This window comes from Pongo pygmaeus, chromosome 4 (genome assembly GCF_028885625.2).
Source record: "Pongo pygmaeus isolate AG05252 chromosome 4, NHGRI_mPonPyg2-v2.0_pri, whole genome shotgun sequence".
In the NCBI taxonomy this organism is placed as follows: Eukaryota; Metazoa; Chordata; class Mammalia; order Primates; family Hominidae; genus Pongo; species Pongo pygmaeus.
This window is the reverse complement of record NC_072377.2, coordinates 175032262-175057001: the sequence shown is the minus strand read 5'-3', so window position 1 is coordinate 175057001 and position 24740 is coordinate 175032262. Positions and strand designations below refer to the sequence as shown.

The 24740-nt window shown below is 44.9% G+C and overlaps 1 protein-coding gene across 2 annotated transcripts in view; it reads right to left on the bottom strand.

Annotated features, from left to right (window-relative positions):
- The window catches only part of DOCK2 (dedicator of cytokinesis 2), a 442257-nt gene that overhangs the window by 38766 nt on the left and 378751 nt on the right, over nt 1–24740 (bottom strand). For both annotated transcript variants that reach the window (XM_054487363.1, XM_054487364.2), the window contains exons 34-38: nt 16829–16914; nt 10255–10411; nt 8256–8296; nt 3672–3762; nt 2676–2795 (exon numbers count right to left, since the gene is read on the bottom strand). In XM_054487363.1, coding sequence (XP_054343338.1) covers nt 2676–2795; nt 3672–3762; nt 8256–8296; nt 10255–10411; nt 16829–16914 — 495 coding nt within the window. The remainder of the gene's footprint in view (nt 1–2675; nt 2796–3671; nt 3763–8255; nt 8297–10254; nt 10412–16828; nt 16915–24740) is intronic.

Genomic DNA, 24740 nt, shown 5'->3' with positions numbered 1-24740 from the left:
GAGGAAAGAGGGGAGGTTGCCAAAATGCAGTGTGAGCTGTGTAGCAAAAGTGCTCTCTCTGCATCCAAGCATAAAAATAAATAAAACCAAGTGCCGAGTGGAGAAGCCATGGCTGTAAACCCACGGACAGCTTAGCAAGCAGCATAAAAATGCTTTATGTGCTGGGAGGAGGAATCAAGTGTACGGGCCAGGCTGGGGTTTTCTCTTCACCCTGAACCTGAAGTTTGGGGTAATCCCCCTGGGCTGGGCCAGGGGACTGTCGGGCTCAAGTATAGGTCTTTGTCTACTTCTCACCATAATGTGAACAGGAAGAAGAAATGCTCTCCCCATGGGTTAAGAGAGCACTAAGAGACCAGGGAAAGGGTGGGGCAGGAAGTCAGGTGCCTGGGATTTCCTCCCAGGTCTGCCTGTGTGGTCACTGGGACCTCTGACAGTCACTAATTTCTCTGAGTCTTACACATTCATTACTAAGCACACGGTGGGTTCTGGGCATGGTGTGGTGTGCAGTAATGAAACAGATATAAAGATGGATGAGACACAGACTCTGCTCTCATGGAACATAAGTGGACAAAGCATATACATCAATAGATGAAATCATTTGGTTTTGAGGAATTTAGAGGAGTCTATCAGGTGATGGCAAGATGAACTTATGGAGTAGAAAGCCAGCAGCCAGCATGTGTGCCTGGAGCAATGAGCCTCCCTAAGGATGTACAGGGAACGAAAGCTGAGGGGGTGCTGAGGAGTTTGGGCTTCCTTCTAGAAGCTTCCATAGCAGTGGCTTTCAGGGTAAGCTATACCCATCTGCTCCCTCCTCTCTGCTCCCAAAGTACTTTGGCACCACCTTGTTCCCTTGCCTTTTTCCCCATTATTGCACAATGCTAAAGGGCAATGCAAAAAATATTATTATTGGCATGTCTGTTTTGCCCATTAGACGGTAAGTTCTTTAAGGTTGGGGATCATGCCTTTTTCCTCTCTGCTCAGCACAGAGTGGGCTGAATTGAATATCTTGCTGAGGACAAAGCTCAACGTGTACTTTTAGGCTCTCACACTGCAACGTACTTAATCAGTTGATAAACAAATAGTAAGCTCTGACTTGACACCCAGCAGGGCAGGAGGTTCAAGGGATGGCAGCATCTCTGCCCTCAAGAGGCTTATAATTGTAAATTATGAAAACAGTGCTCTCCAACTGCTTGAGTCTTGGGAATTTATAAGCCCTTCCACAGACATTACCTCATTTTATCTTTCCAGAGAAGGTAGAAGGATCCGACTAAGACAGATGCAATAAACTACAGTGACAGGACAGGCCCAAATTAAGTGCTAAATTATATCCTGATGAACTGTAAGAGGTCTTGCAATGCAGAGGAGAGGGAGGGCTGCAGGTAAGCCCGAGGACTCAAGAAAGGCTTGAGAGAGGAAGTGGTGGAGTAGGGTAATGATGATGGTTACTGACATTTCACCAGCTATTACTATGCCCTAGGTCCTATGCCGGTTGCTCTACGTGCATTTTCTCACTCTATTTTCACAGTACAACTAGAAAGAAGGTACTATTAGCATCTCACTGTTATGGGTGGGGAATTGGAGTCTCTTAGGTCTAGGGAAAGGCAGGTAGTAGAGGAGCAAGGATTGCAGATCTGGCCCCAGAGCTTGAGCATGTGGCCACCGAGCAATGTTCTCTATAGGGTGCATGGCAGTTTTGGGGCTGGTACTTCCTGAAGGTCCACCAGAGGCTGGAGCTGGGCAGCAGCTGGTCTGGCCAATCTCCTGACCAAACCCAGCCAAACATCCTTGCTGTTTAAAGAGCAAAGATGAGAATGCATGTCATTCATCCCTTCAGTTCATTCATTTATGAATGCCCAGTGATTAGAACAGAACCTAGGACATACGCCTACAGAACTTCCTAGGTTCTATCCTAGTCACTGGGCATTTAGCAGTGGGCAAGACAACTCTCTGCTCTCATAGCATTCTAAATTGGGGAGCCAGAAAATAAACAAGTAAAAATGAACAAGATGATGTCTCATAGGAACAAGCGCTTTGAAGAAGCCATAAGGGTAACCCGGGGCAGAGGTGCTGCTGGTTTGTCTAGTGGTGTTCAGGGAAGGCCTCCTTAGCATGTGACATCTGAGTGAAGCCCAGCCTTCCAGTGGGCAGCTATGGTGGAGGAATGCTTCTAGCTGGGAAAAGCAAGTACACAGCCCCTGAGTTTGAAAAGAGCTTGGCATAGAGCACGTGAGCAAGAGGGACCCCAGCAGGGATGAAATGAGAGAGGCAGCCAGGGCACAGCTCATGCGGGGCCTCATGGGCCATGGGAAGGATTGTGTAATTTGTTTTAAGTAGATTGGGGGAGCCATTGGGAAATTGCGAGCGGCGGAATGGCATAATCCAATCTATGTTTTATGATCATCCTATCTGCTATATGGAGGATGATCTGTTGAGGGTAGTGGAGGAAGCAGGAAAATTGTTTAGGATCCATCGCAGTGCCCAGGTGAGCAATGTCGGTGCCTTACATGGAGGTGGAAGGAATGGAGATGGAGAGGAAGTGGAGAGAAGTGATCAGAGTTAGGATTTGGAGGGATATCTGACAGAGCTGAGGATGGATTGGATGTAAGGTATGGGAGAGAACCATCCTTCCAGTGGCCAGGGTCCCCATAGAGAGAGCGGGGGCAGGGACAGATTACCTTTCCTTTGTCAAAGTAGCCTATGATGGTCTCATAGAGCGTCTCCTTGAGCTGCCGGTGGGTCTGGGGATGCTGCTGGCCTGTCTGCATGACCTGTGATGCACACTGCTCATCCGACCACTGTGAAGAGAAGACACGGGAAGTCACACAGGGCCGAGAGGCTGCCAAGAGCAGATGTCTTCCTAGGATTAAAGGCAGGAACCACCCCCCGCCCCCAAACACACACACCCTGTCCTTTCCATCTCTCCTCCTTTCTTGAACTCAGCTTATTTCTGGAAACTTGGGGTGCCACTGGAGAGGCTGCCCTTTTGAGGCATGAGTACCCAGGATATTTGGAGGTTGCCCTCCAGGCAGCACTAATGTCCCAAGTCCCAAAACAGACAAATGAGGGAACATGAAATATTAAAACCACAGTGATCAGGAGTCAGATGAAGCCCTGCAAACACCCTCCCCTCTGCTAGCTTGCCCCCGCCTGTCCTGGATGCCCGTGTCAGTCAGAGAGATGCTGGGCTGCAATTTCCACTTGTGAAGCCTCCTGGTTTTTGTTGAGTTGCACCTATCTTACTCTTTATTGGCTCTCTGTGTGTTGTTTGTAGGGATTTACTTCGAACCCCTAAGAAACATGCTCCCAGCTCTCCCAAAGCCAAAGGAAATCATTCTGATTTTTTTCTCAGCTACAGCTAAGTTCTCAATGGAAGGAATGCAGCTCAGTGGGCATGCCAATGATTTACTGTCAATAGCAGTTTAGATATTATATAAAACTGCAAAACATACCTCGAAGGGGGGTTGCTGTTGCTAAATGTAAAGATCACTCAAAACCACATGTGACCAGGGAAGCAGTGCAAAAAGTATCCTGCCAGCTCAAGAGTTTGGAGACACAGGGCAAAACAAAATGTTTGGATTATTTTTCTTTTTTTTTCTTTTTTCACTCTTCAACTTGCTGTGAGGCCCTGTCAGGATCCCAGCATAAATGCCCTTCACCCAAAGTGACTGTACCTTGAGAAGCCAGGTGTGGAGAAGGAGCGTGTAGGCAGCCTCTGTGTAATTGTCACAGTCCAGGTGAAGATCACGGAGTTTGTACAGGTACCTGTGTGAGGGAAAATATGCAGTAAACTACTAGGTACAGTGAAAAGGAGACACCTGGCAGGGCCAAGCAGGAGCCCAGAGAACAACTGGGCACCTCTCTGGGTTGCAAGAAAGTCCTCCTCCCTGGATAACCAGAACTTTGTGTGGGTGACGACAGCACCTAGTGCGTGTTGGGTACTTAGTGCATGACAGGTACTAAGCTAAGTATTTTAAATTTCTTAGATTACTTAATATTTATGACAACCCTGAGATGAGTCTCAGGAATTCCTTTTTTCAGGTGAGAGAACTATTGCCTGGATAAGTTAGGTGCCATTCCAGCTAACATGCAACTTGATAATGAATGGTCTGGCCAATGCAATATGACAAGCAAGAGAAATAAAGGAAGGAGAGAGAGACAATTTATCAGGAGTTCTGTGCTAATAAACAGAAGAGTCAGGACATGATGCCTACTCTTAATCACTCTGTCATTGCAGGAGTATGAACAAGTCACAGCAGCTGTAAGGGGCAGTTCCTACCCCTCTCTGCAGAGTTCTCTGGGTGTAAGTAAGTGCATTTTTTGGTAATAAAAGGAAGTGGATCAGGGGCTGGAGAATAGATATTCATATGTAGACCTTGAGCTGTCAGTAGGAAGAGTTAGCTATTTGACTGCACTCACATTTTAACTTCCTGTCTCTTTGAAAAGTGAGGTCCCAGTTATGAACCATGAGATGGCAATATAACTGAGGGGTAATGAGGATGAGAACAAGGACAAAGGAAGGGTGCTTTGCAAAATTCTTAGATAACTGATCCATAATAGGTATTAAGGGGCAGTGAATTAACTTCTCTGTGCCTTAGTTTGCTCATCTGTAAAATGGCAACACTCACAGAACCTATCTATAAAGTGACTGGGCATATAAAGGGCCAAGGAGACCATGTGTGTCTCACAAAAGGCTCAGTACATGACAGCTTGCATTGCTGCTAAGAAATGCAAGTATGTACTGAAAGTGAATAGCCTGTAGCCGGCACTGAGCAGCGACAGTTGTTACCTATTATCACTGTGAACTAGATTCCTCTACAAAACATTCTCTCCTGCCACCGTTGGAAACAGAATCCAGAGGCAATGAGCCACCGCACTGGTGACCTGCATATCATTAGCAGGATTTATTTAAACCTAACTCTAAGTAATGTGGTGAGGGGATATGCTGATTTCCTCCTGTGAGAGGAGAGGCAGGGAATGCCTGCCATGGTGCCAGCATTCCACACTGACCCCCTGTCTCACACCAGGGAACACAGGGTTTCTCGGGCATCTCCACTCAATGCGTGTGTCAGTGTTCAGGTTTATGTTCCTTTTGGGAAAAAGGCTTTCTGCACAAAGCTCACCAAAGGAGAAGCGAATGTTCAGTTGTTCCTGGCCAATAAAATGGGCCAGTGGGTCAAATGTGGGCTGCCTGAAATCAGGGTAGGGACCGCCAAAGATTTTGAGGCGAGGAAAGGTCACCTAGTGGTGATTTGATAGCTGCTGTGCTGGGATGCCCTGGCAGTCTTTTGTTCATTCACTTATTCACTCAGCAAAGCTGTACCGGGCATCCAGGCTATACCAGGCCTTAGAGATAAACAGTGACAAAAGCAGGCACTGTTCTCAGGGTTTGGGATTTAGAGTCTAGGAGAAGAGACAGGCATGAATCAAATCATCAGATACATAACTGCAAGAACACAGCGATGATACGTGTTGTGAAGGAGTGGTCTATGGTACTAGGAGAGCAGGCTTTATCCAGGTGGGGAGGAGAGGGGCTTCTAAAAAGGTTCCCATGGCATAACAGTTGATCTGAAGGGGAAGGGGATGAGTTGGGAGAGCTTCCCAGGCAGAAACATTTGTTCATTCATTCATTCAACAAATGGGTGTTTTATTATCATGTATTTTTATCAATTCATCCTTCCAATAACTCTGTTAAGATGAGAAAACTGAGATCCAGGTTAAAAGAGCCAGAGCCAGAAGCAGATTTCAAGCTCAGTGATTTCTGCTTTCACAGACACAGTCTTTCCACTCTTCTCTCGCCTAATGTTCTGCTAATCGGAGTTAACCGTGAAATTGCACATGACCTCCATGTAGAGAGTTTGGAATTTAGAAACACCTGTGTGTGCACACATGGCTTAATTCTGCCTTATCTCCTCCTGCCCATCCTCGATGCCTCAGATCCCTAGATGGCTGAGTTCAGAAAACTTGAGGAGAGCAGCCCAGGGGAGAGCTTCCCTGCTACTTTCAACTCCTCCTTTGGCACACTTTCCTCTTCCTTGTTAACTCAAGGGTCTGATGATCTGCTACAGAACCCAAAAGAAGACACCCTAATAAAAAGAAGACATCCCTCAACCAGGGATACCAAACTCAAGCACCCCCAGATGGCAGGTGCTTGAGCGAGGTGGACGGGGAGTAGCACAGTAGGGAATAGAGATGATGTCGTGACAACAGTGCTCCAGGCCTGTCCAGAATGGCTGCCACCACCCGGTTTGGCTAACGGTCGTCAGAATAGGATGAGGGCCCAGTGTTGTCACACCTTCTGAGTTTTCCAGGAGAAAAAGGAAATTTTGATTTTGATGTAAAATCTCCAGATTTTTAAATGTTGGCAGCCAATTAAAAATGTTTTTAAATATTCCGCCTGCCAAACAGAACAGATTTTCAGACTATACCCTGTTTGCAGTCTGGTTTAGATAAATATGGTTTTCTTAGATTACTACGGGCCTCAAATCTCCAAAGCTTGTGGAGGTCTGGGATTTGCCGTCTGTGTTTCTAAAATGAGAAAGGGAAAAACAAGGTTGGAGGGAGGAAACCATGTGGCAGCCATATTACCTATAGTACTTCATTTAATCCTCAAAACAGAAGGTAGGATGGAAACATTCTACAGGTAGGAAAACCTCAACCCAGAAAGATTGAGTAATTTATCCAAGGTTACAGAAAAAGCGAGGCAAGGACCAAGGTCCTTCAGACCCCAAAGCTTTGTGCTGCTACAATAAGGTATGACTAATGATGTTATAAATATCCCAAACTCAGGACAACCTATAAAATTATTTTTTCTCCAAATGATAGCTCCTATTTCTGGAGTAATGCTAAACTAGGTACCTAGATATATCTGCCGTAATAGCAGAGTGAGTGAAGACTTGAAGTGTCTGCCCTCTGACAGAATGTGACAAAAGCCCTGTAAATACCTTGCTCCTCAATCTTCTGGTTGACTCTATCTCAAGGGCTCCAGCCTCATAAGGATGTGCATAAAGGTATATGTCCAAGAATTTTGTTGTGGCCGGATGCAGTGGCTCACGCCTGTAATCCCAGCACTTTGAGAGGCCAAGGTGGGCGGATCACCTGAGGTTGGGAGTTTGAGACCAGCCTGGCCAACATGGTGAAACCCCATCTCTACTAAAAATACAAAATTAGCCAGGTGTGGCGGTGCAGGCCTGTAGTACCAGCTACTCGGGAGACTGAGGCAGGAGAATCACTTGAACCTGGGAGGCAGAGGTTGCAGTGAGCTGAATAGGCACCACTGTACTCCAGCCTGGGCAACAAGAGCGAAACTCTGTCTTTAAAAAAAAAAAAAAAATTTGTTTTTGTGCCTTTTATTGTAGAAAAAGTTGGAAACAATCTAAATATTCAACAATATAGGATTGGCTATATAAATGATGGTATATTCTGGAAAAAATTTTATAGTTTCATTAAAAATGATATTGATATACATCTGTCGACATGGAGTTCTTGTCAAGTTAGAAAAAGCAAAGAATAAATTACAAGTAACATAAACTCATTTTTGCAAAAAATATGCATGCATAGAATTCAATGTTTATATAAATATAAAAAAGTCCTGGAAATACGTATGGATTATGGGAATCTATTTCATTTTTTGTGTTGCTTGCCCGTATTTTATAAGTTTATTTTTGTTTTGTAATAAGTATATATTTTTATTATAAATAAAAGTAACAATAATTTTTAAATTGCAGAAAAAAATATGAGATTCTGAGAAAAATTGGGAAAGGAGTTCTTTGCTTCAGGCTAATGTCCCCAAAAAACCCTTCATGATATATTCAAATAATATCTTTTAAATGCCTACAAGGATGCAGATATCATGCATCCTAGTATCTTTTTTTTCCCTTCAAAACTGGGCTAGTCAATGGTCTTACTACATGTCTGGACTCAGGCTTCACAGTAATTTATCCAAGGTCAGCCCCGCAACAATGCAAAGGCATCCCAACAGTTCAAACCACAAAGTATTCACTCTTAAGGAAAACACGATCTGTGAGAACAACAGGACAGCATGGAAGGCCAGACGATTTCAAGTGGTTTTATGGGGCTGACCGTGGGAGAATGAAAGGAGTTGAATCTGGAGAAATTGACAGGAATCAGAACACAGAGGGCCTGAATGTCAAGAAGAGAAGTTTAAATTTTATCCCGAAGGCAGCAGGGAGCCATCTATGGATACTGAGCAGGAAAGTGACACAGCAGGTCTGGATTTTAGAAAATATGAATCTTACCTTATGTACATCTCCTCCCTGTTGTTATCTTTGTAGAAATTCTAGGTAGGGGAGGAAAAATAATGATGAGTGTTGTTCTTTGCAGTATCACAGAGGTCAAGGGTGTGGTGATGAAGATGAGAGGAAGATTGCTGGTTACTATCTGGGTACCCTGAGATAGGAATAAGAAATTTATTTTCCTGGATGCACCAAAGATGCATCAAACAGCCTAACTGGAAGATTCTGCTTTGAAAGTCACTTCCCTGACCCTTAGACTACAAAGGAACAGAGGACTTGATGTGTCTCAGCCATCACAGATCAGGAGGTGCAGTTCAGTTTTCTGCTGCATTGAGAGGTGGGCTGCCAAGACTGGGGTAGTCTACTTTGACCAAGCCCACATTGAAAGGCAGCCCAGCTTGATGTTTCAAAGCTCAGGCCTTGCACTGGAAAGAACCTGAGTTGGAAAGTGAGTGATAGCACCTCGGTAATAGTAAGAGATCAGAATTCCTGACAGCGCAGAACTATCAGGAATTATATGGGATTCTGTCGCCAAAACATTTAAACTTGGCAATACGTAGGAATCTAGGTCCCTATTCCAGCTCAGGGGCCATTTAGATTAGTAGCTGCCCTGGACTTCACCACCAGAGATCCTAATCCCGTGGCATTTTTTTAAACAAGTCCTTACAGATTCTGAGCCAGGTGGTCCTGGTCCAATCCATGAGCAACACCAGGTGTATATCCTGGTTTAATGCAGCACACCCACGTGCACCTGAGGGTCAGAGAGGGGCGGTGACATGTTCCAGAGCACACAGTCAATGGGTGGCAAATCATACTGGACATCATCTGTCCTGATACCACCTCCATCCCCACCCTCCTCCTTGACACCATATTTAAGCAACGCACTAAAAACTAGTGACGTCTAAGTGGAGAACTGTCTGTCCCAAGCATTCTCCCTGATCTTAGCTGGCTGTTAAAGGTCATTTTCCTCAACCAACTCTGTCTCTCCTTAGAGAGAAGCTGCTCAGCTCGTGGAAAACACCTCTTCATGATCTTCATGTAAACTGGGCCTGGTGGAGTTATTAGCAATGAATTCCTTTCTGCTGTCATCAGGATTTTTAAACTCTCCTTGGCATTCTGGAAAATCAATGGCAATATCTAGGCTGTTAAAAAAAAAAAAGTCCATTTAGGGTAAAGGGAGGCCACACAACAGAGCTATGGGGACAGGTTTTGTGTTTCAGGAGCCTTGGGAATGGTAGGGAGGTTGATGTGACGGATGCCACGTGGCCTTTTGGTCAACTTCATTCTTTTAAACCATTTTAAGGTGGGATAACACGGTGAATATGAAGCATTATGGCTGCTTACCTACCTGTCTCCTGGTCGAATCATAGAGCATGTGAGAGAGGCTGCTTGGCAGCCAGCCCATGGAAGCTCATGGAATATAGGGGTTAAGAACTTAGGTCTGGGGTTAGCTTCTCTGGTTAACCTGGTTCTTAGTAACAGCAATTCTAGTTATTAGTGTGACTCCATTCTATAAGAAGAAGGAAACTAATACATAGTGAGCATTTAACCATGGGCCAGGACAACACAACCTAATGAAATTGGAACCATTATTTTCTCCATGTAATAGATAAGCAAACTAAGACTTCAGAGCATTTCCTTAGCTTGTCCATCCTATTAATTATCAGATATAGGATGGAAACCCAGAGGCGGTGTGACTCCAAAGCTCATACTCTTAGCCAGTCTATACTGTCATCTTCCTTCCATGTGATGTGTTGAGTGCTAAAGGGAATATGCATTAATCTCATGTTATAAATAAGGAGACTGAGGCATAGAAAGGTGAAGTGATGGCCTCAAGACACACAGCTAGCAGAAAGCACAGCAGACGTTCCATTCCACATTTGTCTGCTTTCCAAAGCCCTTAAGCACCGCTTCCCTATGAAGAACAATCGTGAGACCCAAAGCCAAGCCCAAGCCCCCTCACAGGGTTCTGGTCTGACTTGGACCCTCCAGCCCCACGCACCAGCAGGTTCACAGTGCAGCTCATTCGGTTGTCTTTGCTCTCATCTGTCATCACACCCCGGTAATCCAGCAGTTTCTCCAGGAGGCCTTTGACCAGGTTCACGAAGTTCTCCACCGACTTGGCAATGGTCGGGTGTTCTGCAGCACACTCCATCAGGCTGTGGCAGAGACCAGACGGCAGTCAGCTCATGGCTGGGGAGAAAGACTGTGCTGGGGCCAGTGGGCGATGGGATGGGGCACATGCAAAATCAGTCCGTCAACCCAAGTTCCTTGACTGCTCCTTTTGTTCACTTATTCACGTATTTATCCATATAGTACAGCAAATTTTTTTCTAACATCAGAATGGGAAAAAATAAAAATAAAATAGTTTCCAATATAGGTAATGATGGTGGGGGAGATGGTCACTTTTACCCACCCCTGCTGAGAATAAATCAAGAAAACTTTTTTGGGGAAGCAATTTTCATAGTATCTGTAAAAATTGTAAATGCACATATCCTCTGACCCCACAACTCTACTTTGCAGAATCTATTCTACAGAAATATTCCCAGAAGTATGCAAAGATATAATACTCACAAATTGTGTCTAATAGTGAAATAGATGGAACCATCTTAAATGTTCATCAATTGGGAAAGGCCTAAATAAATTACATTATATTCACCAAATGGAATTCCAGGAAGACATTAAAAATATTGGAGAGATTCAATATGTCTGGGCATGAAAAGCTCTATAAAATATAGAGCTAGGTGAGAAAAGTAAGTCTCAGAACAATATTTGTTTTTCATTCAACCAACTAACATAGAGCTTAGCATGGCCAGGGTGTTATTCTAAACCTCATGCAAAAGGTAACCCATTTAACCTCCTGTCACAGTTTTATCAGATGGGACTTTTGTAGATAGGGAAACGAAGGCATGGAGAGGTCCACTAAGCTGTCCAAGGTCACATGGTCAGGAATATCAAACAGTCTGGCCCCAGCATCTGTGTCTCTACCACCAAACACTGCACGTGTGTGCAAATGTACATGGCCATCATGTGTCTCTATGTGCTTATAAAGTGCCATGTACAGTCAGCAAGGATAGACACCAAACTCGTAGTGATGGCTGTTTCCAACAAGGCTTTAGGTGGGAAAATAGGAAAGAAAAGCCTCCATTTTTCTATTTAAGTATGTGTAAATTATTTTTTTAAATTATAATATTTGTTTTAGTGTTCATATTCTAAATTTTAAAAACAAAAATAAAAATGTAACATCTTTAAGCATCTATTAGTTGCTAGGCATTGTGTGGTGGAGAGAAAGACATCAATATAGAAAAGAACCACACCTACTGTCTGGCAGCCCACAGACTGGGTGGGGAGAAACAGATGGGTTAAGATTTTGTTTGACGACTATTTCTTCTTAATTACTTATTCTGTGCCAGACACTGTACTAGTCACTTTTCTTAAGAAATCCTCACAGTAATTCTGATAAGTGAGAATTATTTCCCCCATTTTGCAGGTGAGGAAATGAAGGCTGAGAAAGATTAAAGGACCTTCCCAGTATCAGTGTGATAGTAAGTTGAATCAAGCCAATCATTGTTAAATTTAGGGGAGATATTTTTCCCACAGAGAAACACCACAGCATGTTCCCAGGCATCTCAAGTAGACACTATGCAGGCCACGTGATTTGTATCTGTCTCCTCTCCCTGTGGAACTGTAACTCTCCAGGGGCCCTTAGGAGGGTAAAGGTAAGAAAAGCAAGGACTTCTGAGGGTCATTTCCTCCAAGAAGCCAAGCCAAGCTGCAAGAAGGCGACGTCTCAAACTGTGGCTGTGATAAGACAAATCCATCTTCGCTCTGGGAGAAGCACCTGTTCCCTGGCTCTCAATGGGAGATGCAAATGGCCCTGTGATTTAGACCTGTCTGGCTCAGCCACAGCTGTGCATGCCTCCTCCTGGGACAGTCACTTCTAGCCCTATGTGCCACCCTAAAGGCAATGCAACAAAGCTTCTTCCCAGTGTTTGGTGTGTGGTTTTTTAAAGCTTTCCAGGGCAGGAGACATCTTGGGGTCTGAGCTTGGCCAGACCTGAGGTTCTCAGCCCTGGTCACATGATAGAATCACCAGTGAGCTTTTACAAAGCCCAGTGCCCAACTTACGTCAATAACCTTAGAATCTTTGAGGTTGGGATCCAGGCAGCAGTACTTCATTGTTTACATTCTCTAGGAGATTCTAACATGCAGCTAACATTAAGACTGGGGCTGGGTGCAGTGGCTCACGCCTGTAATCCCAGCACTTTGGGAGGCCAAGGCGGGTGGATCACGAGGTCAGGAGATACAGACAATCCTGGCTCACACGGTGAAACCCCATCTCTACTGAAAATACAAAAAATTAGCCAGGCTTGGTAGCGGGCGCCTGTAGTCCCAGCTACTTGGGAGGCTGAGGCAGGAGAATGGTGTGAACCCAGGAGGCGGAGCTTGCAGTGAGCCGAGATCTCACCACTGCACTCCAGCCTGGGCGACAGAGTGAGACTCCATCTCAAAAATAAAAGAAGAACAACTGGTTTTGTCCAGGACTTTGCAAACTTCCATGTGCATGGGGATCACTGGAGCATTGTGTTAATAGATTCTGATTCATCACATCCGGGCTGGTTCCTGAGCAGCTGCCAGTGCTGCGGGTCCATGGACCACACTTGGAGAAACCAGGGTTTAGAAGAAAAAGGTCTTGGCTTTCTTTCTTTTTCTATTCTTTATGCATGAAGCAAGAAAGGTGCTCAAACCATCTAGGATTGGTGAAATGGATGGGAAAATTGGCTAGAAATGACCCATCCATCCACTATCCATCCTTCCACTCAACATGTGGCATTCTAGAAACTAGGGATTCAGAGTTCCAGGAGATCACAGTCTAGCATGGGAAACATAGATAAAAATTAATCATAATATATAATGACACTACCACTTATTGAGTACTTCCTGTGTTCCAGACCGCATGCAAAGCCTGTTTGTTTACCTTGTAATCCCACAACAGAGTATGACAAAAGTTTTGGGAATCACAAGAGAATATAGGTAATTCCTCACGCAGTGGAATGAAGGGTGGTGGGCACTTGCCACATTGCTTCTGCTCCTGTTGTGGGAGGACTAGAGGGGGCTCACTCCTCCCTGCAGTTGATTTGCACTTGGCATTGGAGGCTTTTAGAGGGAGGATCCCAGACTCCCCCTCTCTGTCAGTGCTAATGAAACTGGATTTTCTTTCATTCCTTGAAATGAAATGAAATGAAATGACCTGTGACAGGTCCTTTTCCAGGGATTGAAAGGGTCTGGGTAGGATAAAGGCCCAAGAACATACATCTATCTGCTTCAACCTTCCGATTCCCTCACCACTTCTAGAACTATTCGCAGGAATAAAATACAGAAAGGCAGGGGTGTGTCTTATGACTCCATTCAATGTGAGACTTATACTTTCAGATATACATGGATCAATGAGCATGGGCTCCAAAGAGAGCTCTGAGGGTAGGGAGAACTGGAGTGCTGTGTAAGGTTATATAGCTTGTGCACTGCACAGAGCACATGAGGACGAAATTCAGCCCCACTCCATGCCTTAAACCTTGTGTTCCTATGCAAGGCTGCAGTTGCCACAGGGAGAGTAGCTCTGTTCTATTCACCAAGGCCCTATCCAAGCCATGTGCCCACAGGACTGTATCTGCCCAGTGGGGGCCCTGTGTATTAGTGAGGCGCTGAAAGAGGGACTGGGAGGAAAGGCTGGAGGAACTGAGATGACTAGCCTAGGGGAGAAAAGATAGGCAGGCTCATGGCTTCAAAAAACTACAATGCTATCCACCTGTAAGTAATACAAGTTGACTCCTCTATGTGAAAATGTGAAATTCAAACTTTCTGAGCACTAACATAACACTCAAAGGAAATGGTCACTGGAGCATTCTGGATTTTGGATTTTCAGATTAGGGACACTTAACTATTAAGTATAATTATTTCAAAATCTGAAAAACAGATCCCAAATCCAAACTACTTCTCGTCCCAAGCATTTCAGATAAGGGATAATCATTCTGTACTACTAATAATTAGTATTGCTAGACTCCCAACAAAAACTCTAAGGGCTTGATAATATTTTATCCCCAATTTTCAGATAAGAAAACTGAGGCTCAGAGAGGTGAAAGGAAGGAGCAGGCACAGGGGCCCCATGGATGTTCTGATGGGGACCTGGCTTCCTGTGTCAGACTTGATTTGTTTCGTGTAAAAATCATTCACACTTCTGTTTCAGGAGAAAAATAATGAGCTGTCTTTAATTTCTTTGACCTCTAAGGACTCCTTTTATAAATAATCACTCAGGAAGGATTTGAAAACCCTGCTGATCATCTGAAGACCGCCGCAGAGCCCCATCCGCTTATAAAAATGGAAATTGCCAGCACTGTACATGGCTTCACTTCTGGTCAATATTTTGATTTTCTTGTTTAGAACTTTAAGATAAACACTGACTCAGCCAGAACATTGTTTATTCCCCCTGGATACATCAGTCTCCATATCCACCTGAGGGGCAGACAGTGGGTTTCTCCTTCTGGCCAAATGGCATTTGCATTCTAAGTCTTCAGTGAGGGCCGTGCACGGTGACAGGAAGGGGACAGGAGCCAGCTGAGATGGCACTGCCTGGGGCGCCATCCTATCCTCTGGGCTCTGCCTGGTTGGGCAGGGTCGAGAGGCTCATTGTGGGGGTCAGAGCAAGGCCTTCAGTTTGCCTTTCTTATTGAATTTAAAATATTCAAAAAGGATTGAAGAAAGAATCCAAACCAGAGTGATCTCAGAGAATTATAGAAATCAGAGAATATACAGTTAGCGAGAAGTGGGGATGTCTGGGTCATGTTCCTAAGCCTTAGGAGAAGGCCTTGCAGGAGAAGGGGGCAATTACCAAGCTGTCAAAGACAGAAACTGGGAGCAAGGCCTGGAGATGGAAGAATATTTATGAAGCATTTACCTGCTGTGTGCCAGATGCTTTATAATTATTCAGTCCTCAGAATAACCACAGGAGCTTATTATTCCCATTTCAGAAATGGGGATACTGAGGCCAGACACGAGTGATTCATGTGAAGTCTTGCAGCTGCTAAGTGGTAGAGCCAGGATCAAAACCCAATGTCTTTCTCCAAAGATATACAAGCAGCCCATAAGCACATGAAAAGATGCACAGCCCTGTGAGTGTACTGAAAATCAATGAATTCTACACACCACGGAAATGCAATTCAAAACCATAATGAGATATGATTTCACACCCGCTGGGGTGGCTGTAATCAATAAGACAGATATTAACAAGTGTTAACAAGAATGTAGAGAAATTAGAACCCTTATACATTGCTGGTAGAAATATATATGGAGCTGCCATTTTGGAAAATAGTCTGGTTATTCCTCAAAAGGTCAAATATAGGTGCCGTATGATCCAGCAATTCAATTTCTAGGTATATACCCAGGAGAACTGTAAACGTTATGTCCACACAAAAACTTGTATCTGCATGCTCACAGCAGAATCAATACTAATAGTAAAAAAGTAGAAACAGCCTAAATACACATTAACTGAGAGATGAATAAACAAAATGGGGTACATCCATATGGTACCAAATATTTTAATTACCAAATATTATTTGGCAATTAAAAGGCATTAAGTACTGAAACATGCTACAACATGGATGAACCTTGAAAACATTATAGGCAAGACAAAATGCAGAGTAATGGTGGCCTAGGGCTAGCGGAGATGGGGGAGTGTTTGCGTGTGTGTGTGTGCGCGCACGTGTGTGTGTGTGTGTGTGTGTTGGCAGAGCAGTGGCTAAGGGGTGCAGGGTTTCTTTTTAGGAGTAAAGAAAATGTTGTAAAATTGATTGTGGCAATGGTTACATAGCTCTGTGAACATACTAAGAGTCAATGATTGTACACTTTGAGTAAATTGTATGGCATGTAAATTACATCTCGATAAAGCTGTTAAAACGATGTCCTGACTCCAAGTCCAGTGGTCTTGGGCACTGTTCTCTGTCCACTGTCTGCCCCTGGCCTGGACGCTGGAGTCAGGCAGAGCTAGGTTCAGGATGCAGCTTGTCCACTCCACTAGCTTGTCCTAGTTTCCTTGAACAATGTGCTTACTTCCCTCAGCCTCAGGGCCCACCTCTGTGAAATGGGCATCAAAGGGAGTAACTGCGATTAAAGGAGGGATTACATAGCACATTGCACAATAACATGCTAAGCTATTAAGTGTGCTCAATAAACGCAGGTCATGACCAACATCTGTCAAAAATTTAAATAGAAAAGAAGTGAAAAATAGCAACCACATTCCACAGTTAAGACGTAATGAAAGTAGACATTTTGGTGGATTATTTCCCTCTTCCCAACACAGCAAATATTCTTTTCATCTGGCCCATTCTATCAGTTCCAAAGAAATGGCCACTCCAGAGAGAAATGTGAGATTTCTTCCAAAAATGGAGTTTTGCCAATACCCATGAGCCTCTAGATCGATCTCCAGGGGAGGACAGAGCCACTCAGAGCCCCCTGGAGTTCTGAGCCCTCCCGCCTCACCTGACCTTCACAGGCTATTCCTGCACACAGGGCACTGAACTTACATTGACTCCAGCAGCTGCATGTACTGCTCATCACCTCGGCCCCCTTCTACCTCATGGTCCAGCTTCAGGATGATTTCGTTTTCAAACTGAAGATGTAGGAGACAAAAATCAACAGTAACATTAGAAAGCTGAGGGCTGAAATTAGTCAACTCATTATTTCAACCAAAGCTTTAGGGAGCACTCATTATCTCCCAGGTGCTGGGATCTGGGAATGCAAAATGGAACAGAATACTATGTCTGCCTTTTTGGAGTGCCCAGAGAGTGGAGGGGAGCCATGGGTGATAAGTGCTAGAGAGAGGAGAGAGAGAGCATGCAAGAGAGAGCACAAGTGCAGGAGAGGCGGAGAGGGAGAGAGGGAGGAGAGTCAGGGAAGACTTCTCACAGCTCATGTTATTTGAGCTTGTTTTCAAAGGTTAAATAGAAATTTTTCAGAAAGAGAAAAAGGGAAAGGACATTCCAAGAAGACAGCACCACACGTGCACAGGTATGGAGATGTGTGACGGAGCACAGAATCTTCGGGGAATGCCATGTTTCCTGGACAGCTATTGTTTCTGCCTGCTTGGCATTCCTTCATTCCTTTCTCCATATTTTGGTGATCATACCAGTCCTAACCACAGTCTTTGGGGCTCTGGTGGGCTGAGCATCCCTCCCTAGTTCCAGGTGTGGAGACCTGACACAGGCCTAGCTCCTAATCAGTATATTTCATTGCCTGGGTCCCAGAATTAATAAAGGTGTGGAGTGAGACAGTGAGACTCTAAATCTGAGGCTTTATTGGACCTCTTAGCAAAATGAGTCTTTTTGCTCAACCTGAAGATGAAAGGTCGTGAGCCTGAGGCTGCTGCTGAGCACAATGAAAGAGTCTGTCTGAGAATTACACCAATACAGAGGCAAGCACAGAGGGGAAGCTACAGAGAGACAGAGACCTGATGCCATTTGTGAGCCCCTGCATTCAGCCACACCTGACGCTTTCCCATTCATATGAGCTGATCTGTATATATATCAGCCAGTTTGAATTGGAGTTTTGTTACCTGCAACCAGAGAAATGATGAAAAATACTCATAAGACATGGAGCAAATGTCAGGTCTCAGAGAGTCAAGACTGGTGACGACGGTAATGATCAGAGATCAGATTAGGTAAGTGATGAGAAAGCAAGTATCCATCTACAGTTCCACCAAATCTTGTTGCACTGAAGCCACAGAATGTTTTGTCTCCCTACTTTCCATGTTAAGAAGCATTTCACCCACTGGAGTGCATGGCTTATTCAACACATTGTTTTGAAGTCACCCGACATCTTTTTCACATGATTTTGCTGCAAAATGGTTTGTACTGTTTTAGTATTATACCCTGAAGAGTCCATCCAAATCATGCAGTCCACCCTTCCCTCATTTTACCATTAAAAAATAAACTGGCATCTGGAGAGGGAAAGGGGAGCTTGGCAAAGGTCACCAAGAGCAAAAGAGGACTTGGGGAGTCCTGGCTTCTAACTTGACCTCTTTACACCCGGTCTTCATAATACTTCATGAAGTCTGGAGGTCACGGATCACCTTTAAATGTGACATGCATGAAGAGCAGCCAGCCCTTGCTTGGTACAACGTTTGGTGTCAGTTATTATTACAGATGAAGAAGTAGAGGCTCGGGGAGTTTAAGTGACCTGTCTAAAGTCTCAGATGAATGGCAGAGACCTTTGGCAGGTTCTTTCCTGTGCATAAAGGATAGAGCTCCATGGAGTTGGAATTTTTAGGTGATGAAAAGGCAGGGACCACGTTTGCTATTCCCTCTGGTTCACACATCATCCATGATGCCATCGTTCCCTCACTTTTGTGCACAAAGGATCTAAGGGAGGGACCAAAAGCTTGTGCTGATACAGCACAGATGCCAAAGAATTTCCCATGAGTTGCCTCAGTTGGGGAAGACTTATTGAAGGAGATATACCGGGCCTGGAAAGATGGGTAGGACTGTGATAAATGTGAAAAGGAAGGCATTCCAGATGGGGGAAATGGTGTGAGCAAAGGTGTCGAGGTGGGAATGTGGAGAAAAATGAGGACAGCAGTTCAGCTTGAGCAGAGAAGGATGGATGGACGGACAAATGGAAGGAAGAAAGGAAGGAAGGAAGGAAGGAAGGGAGGGAGGGAACAGACACCTAGATGAGGCCCAGTGTGGTAAGGGTCTAGACTTCCAGTCTGCAAATGAGTCACATCCCTTCTATGGTGCATCCTGTCAAGCATTATGTCTGTGTTGAATATTATCCAATGTCAAGGGTTGGGGACTATCATGCCTAGAGATGTCTTCTCTGCCAAGCCTAGAGCATGAAGAAATACAGCTGAGGGACTACACAATGAGTCTGCTGTGTGGCTGTCTGGCTTTAAATCCCTCACTGCTTCCCTCTGCCATCTTGGGAAAGCTGGTAGGTCTTTCTAATCTTCACTGTCAGGATTTAGATCAGGGACTGGCAAACATTTCCTGTAAAGGGCCAGACGGTAAATAATTTAGGCTTTGCAGGCCAGATGGTCTCTGTGACAACTACTCAACTCTGCTGCTGTAGCACAAAACCAGCCCTAGACAACACATACACAAATTGGCATGGCTGTAGTCCAATAAAGGTTTATTTACAAAAGCAGGTGGAAGGATGGATTTGGCCTGTGGGCCAGAGTTTGCCTACCCCTTATCAATACAATGGGCATAACAGTAGTACCTACAGTGTGGAGCAGTTATAGGGCACAGAGATTTTATATGTAAAGCACTAGCAAAGTGCCTAACATTAAATGTGTGCTGTGCTCCATCGACTTGTCATCACCACTAATGTTATTGTTATTACTGCCGAATGTTACTAGAAAGCAGCGCAGGGGGAGAAAAGCAGCATTTTTTCTTGTCTGAGTGGTTCACTGGGAAATGCTGGCATGATTCTTCCTGGTGAGCTGAACTTTTCTTTGGAGCTCAGAAGTGGTTGAGGTAAATAAGCACTTGTCCCAGGTTCACAAAAGAGCCCGCCAGGAGGGAAATTACAGGGTTCCAGGGAGTGTGCAGAGACAAATGATACCACACCACCATGCCTGAGCCCTTGGGGTGAGCTGGAGGGGAAAGGTCTCAGTCAGGCATATCCCAGGGTCAGTACTGTGCTCAGAAATGGCTGTGATCATAGTCCGTGGCATTGAATAGACTTGGTTTGAGTCTTGCTTTGACTTTTTTCCCAGCCCTGTGACCTTAGCCAAGTTAATAAACATTTCTAAGGCTTAATGTGCTCATCTATTAAATGGAGATTTGAAATAGCATCTCCTTCATAGTGGTACTGTAACAAATTAAAGGGCAAACACATGTAAAAGGCACTTGGCACATAGTAAGTGCTCAATAATTGTTAGCAAATCTCATCATGCTATTGTCATTGTCATCATCACAGGCATCATACTCTCATTTAATCTTTACAACAGCCAAGGGAGAAGAATGTCATCATCCCCATGTTACAAATGAGGAGGCTGAGGCAACGTACGACCTTGGGCGACAGAGTGTAAGACTCTGTCTCAAAAAAAAAAAAAAAAAGGCTCTCCCAAACATACACTCCATCATGATGCTGCAACAATCCTTACCCCCAACACTGTCACCATCCAGAGCTGAGGAGGTAGCTCTGGCTTCTCCAAATTACTTCCATTTTCATCCACAGCTACATGACTGCATCACATCATTGACTCCTTACCCCACTGCTGCGAGGTGGATGTTTGCTAATGAGTATCCATAGATTTGTATTGGGCCACTACAGAAGTCAGATCCTACAGAGGCCCAATACAAATCTTAAGAAGCTCTAATCAAGAAAAGAGGAGTGGACTCCAGGAGCCCAAACCTTCTGCCTGGGCCTCCCTCTTCCAGGAGAATGGCCTGATATGGGCCTAGTGTTTGCTTCATGCCTTCCCTGCATTGCTTCTCTTGCCTCTCCTGGCTGCTTTAGAACATCTTGGCTATTTTTATCATCTTGTTTTCCTAGAATGTTTTCTGATTGGAGTCCAGCCCTGTAGAAGTATGAGATTTGGAGAATGACTGCTCTTCCTCACACGTCTGGTGCTGACTTTGACATGGGAAGGGCAGAGATGTTATTAGAGGCCTGGATGTCAGGAAGATGACAAGGATGACATCAACACCAGTAAGTCTGCCTTTGACTTCCTCTGTTATGAAATGCCAGTTATCCTGGGTGGAAAGAAGTAGAGTTGGGAGGAATCTGGAAAAGAGAATGTCACGTGAGAAGGGGTGTCTGGAAGTCAGTGCAGCTTTCTAATTTTGAGTTGTCTCTAATCATTCCAATTCATCCCCCAAAAGAGCTTGGGATGGGAACCTCTAATGGCAATTGGATATCCACTTTACAGATTAAGAAGCTGAGGCTGAGAGAGGTTAAATAACTTACCCGCATTTATTCAGCTTATAAGAAGTAGGTCTGTCTGAATCCAAACCACAGTACCCAGAACGCAGCAAGCACTCAGTACAGAATTATTGAATTGATGTAATCTTTTCCACATTATGTTATAAACAATTTAAATCACCAACTTACTCCATGCCAAGATGCAGTCTCAGTGGAATCGGCTAACATGGCTATCTGCGCCTATTAATTAATTCAATGAGCAATGATTGAGCTCCTACGGTGTTCAGGCACTGTTCTAGGTGCTGCTGTCAGATGCTATCCCCTCTTCTTTCTCTGAGAGAAGAATTCTCTCCGGGATCTCCTGCCTGCTGAGGGCTCAGATCCCCATGATGACTGGTACACAGTCCTGTTCTACAATCTGCATCTAGCCAACCAGTCTCCAAGGTCTCTATACCCCAGGACTCCCACGCATTCCCACCAACAGCATCCAGAACACCTACGTCCCCTCCTTCCACAAAGAATTAGCCAGCAAGACAGCTGGTCTACCCAGGGCAAGGGGATTACTCAAGCAGTCATTAGCAACCCCCATTATTCTAGGTTATAAAAACATTTGCCGGAATGTACCTCCCTGTGCTGATGTGGTTCCCCTGAATGCCATGGGATGGGGGTCTAAATGCCTCCATCCATTCATTCTGGGAACACTGACATGGTGCCCACCACATGCATCTCAGGCACTTGACAGGGACTGGGAATTCAGGACTGAGAGACCAGTTTTGGCCCTCAAGAGCTCACAGTCTGCTATGGAAGACAGACCTATGAGCAGGTAATTGTGCTGTGTGGGACAAGTGTGATGACCGCTCAATCCAGGCAGGATAGGATATGTTTCACTCTGACTAGCATGTGTCTTGGCCAAGCCAGCCACAATGGGGTCCACCTAAGGCCCTCTTGCTGAAACTGTCCTTCCACAACCCCACCAAGGGAATCAGGTGGTGTACCAGGGATGGGACATCCAGTCCTAGACAATGGACAGAGACCCCCGAGATGGTCTGGGATGAAGTGCTGCACTCATGAGGGATAAATGTCATCAGTCAAACCCATCAGCTGTCTATGAAATTTGGGTGAGAGGTGAGACAGGGAAATCTGGCACAGAGCTTATAAAAGAAACCCAGAGCAGAGAAAGAGATTGCCCTGGGGTCGCCTCTTGTTCAGCTCCCAGAACCGTGAGCCACTGAGTCTAACACCTTCCTGTCCTAGTTCCAGCCTATGTATACTTGGCTTGAGAAAATCTTTGTATCTTGTACCCAGATGAACCACTGCCCCAGGAAGCAGGAAAGCCTTTCCCAAAAAGTGAAGCCTCAGCTGAAGGGTGTCTAGGATCTCTTCAGGCAAAGATATAAAAGGAAGAGCCCATACAAAGGCATGAGAGCTAGAGAACTTCAAGAAACTGGCATCAGGCCAGAGGGTTTGGTATGACCTGGGAGCAAAGCCCCTGCTCAGTTTCCTCTTGGCTCTGCTATTTCCCTTAAACAACCCACATTTTAGAAAGGGAACAACATGGTCTTCTGGGGACCTGGTTCTTCTCTCATGGGATTATTTTGGCATCATGTACTAATGCCACTTTGCACACCAGCCCTCCTGGATTCTAGACCCCAGTCCTGGGGTTCACTCTCATTCTGGCCATCAAGGCTGCTTGGGATTCAGCAGGGTGTCACCACCTCTCTTTCCTGGAGACACCTTCCATGACTGCTTACTCTGAACCAAAAACCATGCCTGGGCCCGCGTATCCCCCAGCTGAGCTCCTATGAAGCACGCCGGCTGGTTTTCACATGGGCATCTGCCTCATTAGTCAGCCTGATTGTCCTGTCTCTTTTGATAAGGGAGCTGCGAGGAGAAGTGATTGGGGAACATGCTCAGAATGAATGCACACTGGAGTGAGGAGCCCAAGGAATGACTCTATACGGAGAAAATAGGTGGGTGCATGCCACAGAGAAACCAAGATACGAGAATCCTTTAGGGAAGGAAAATCACACTAGAGTGAAACTCTCTGAGGCTGCCAAACACATCTGTCAGGTCACAATCCAGGCAACGAGCAGGTCTTATTTCTTTTTGGGACATTGTACACCATCAGGCACTTGGTGTGTTTCTTTTGCACACTTGTTCCCAGGAACTCTTCTAAGGCACCCACTGGCCTCAGAAGTGGGTCTGAGGGTAAGTAAACTGCCCTTCATCTCATGGTGTGTGCCCTTTACGTGGTCCCAAGCTGCACAGACCTTGCTCCCACTTAAAAGGCAGCAAATTCCAAGCTGCCTTCAAACACTCAATCCAAGCTTTCACTCTCCACTCCCCCTATCCCAACTGCTCAGATATGGCCTCTTTCTTCATTTGACCTACTCAGCTTGATTTCTTTTCAGGCTCTTCACAAAAAGGCAGCTGGTCACTAGCCCTTCTGGCACTAGAGTCCCTATAATGCTACCTCTCACAGTGATATCATCATAGCAAACTAGTCTCTTATTCCTCTCAGAACAACTTTCTCCCACGTGAGATTAATAGGATGGAAAATCCAATAGCTGTTTCTTGCACAAATAAATTTAAGAAATGACAGATCTGTTTGCTGTGGAATGTCTCAGTGCCTTGACTCTATTAATATGCACTGGGAATCTCTAAGATGGGTTCCAATATGCAGTGGCTTCCAAAGGTATTTAACCTTGAAACCCTCTTCCCTGGAGCACCTTCTTGGATCAGTGCTCCATAGACGTACTTAGGGAAAGCACTGCTCTAGCGGATACCATTCAGCCAGTATTACTGGAGATACTGGTGGCTGGATAGTACGGGTTGCAGCATGGGTTTAGGAACTGCAGTGACCTGCTTGTTGCAGCCTTTGTTCTGCTACTTTCTTGATTGTGAATTTCAGCAGATGACGTCAGCTTTCTAAGTCTCAGTTTCTTTTCATCTTTAAAATGGGTAAGATAAGATAATGTTACCTACTTCATAGAGTTGTAGTTTAAAAAAGACTGCATGAACTAATACACAGAAAATAGGTGTCATATGCCTGATATGTAGTAAATATCTAAAGTCAATCATTATAATCATCATCATCATCATCATCATTAGATGCAGATGAGGAAGATGAAAAATGCACAGAAATGAGTATAAAGCAAGGCAGTAGATAACAGTCATACCTTAGACATCAAATGACAGGAATGGGGAGAAAAGACCTCCTAGGCAACATGGCATTTGGATGGGCTTTATAGGATCAGTAGGAGTTTAGAAGGTGTTGGGAGGCAGGGTTGTGATGGTGCAGAGAAGTAGCAGGAAGAAAAAAAATGCCCGAAGGATACCCACAGAGGCAATGCCATTCAGGTGGGCTGCGGGGATGGTGGAGAAGAGGTAAGGCGGGGAGAGTTGGAGAGGATGGCTGAGACGTTCTTCAGAAGGCAGGAGCTGGGAGGGCCAGGGTTGCTGGCTAAAGGGTGTGGGCTTTATTCTGTGGGGATTAGGGTATTAATGGGTAAAGGAAGGGAAATATCCCTAAGGATCTTAAGGAAAGGCAGTTTGGAATCTGCTGCCTTT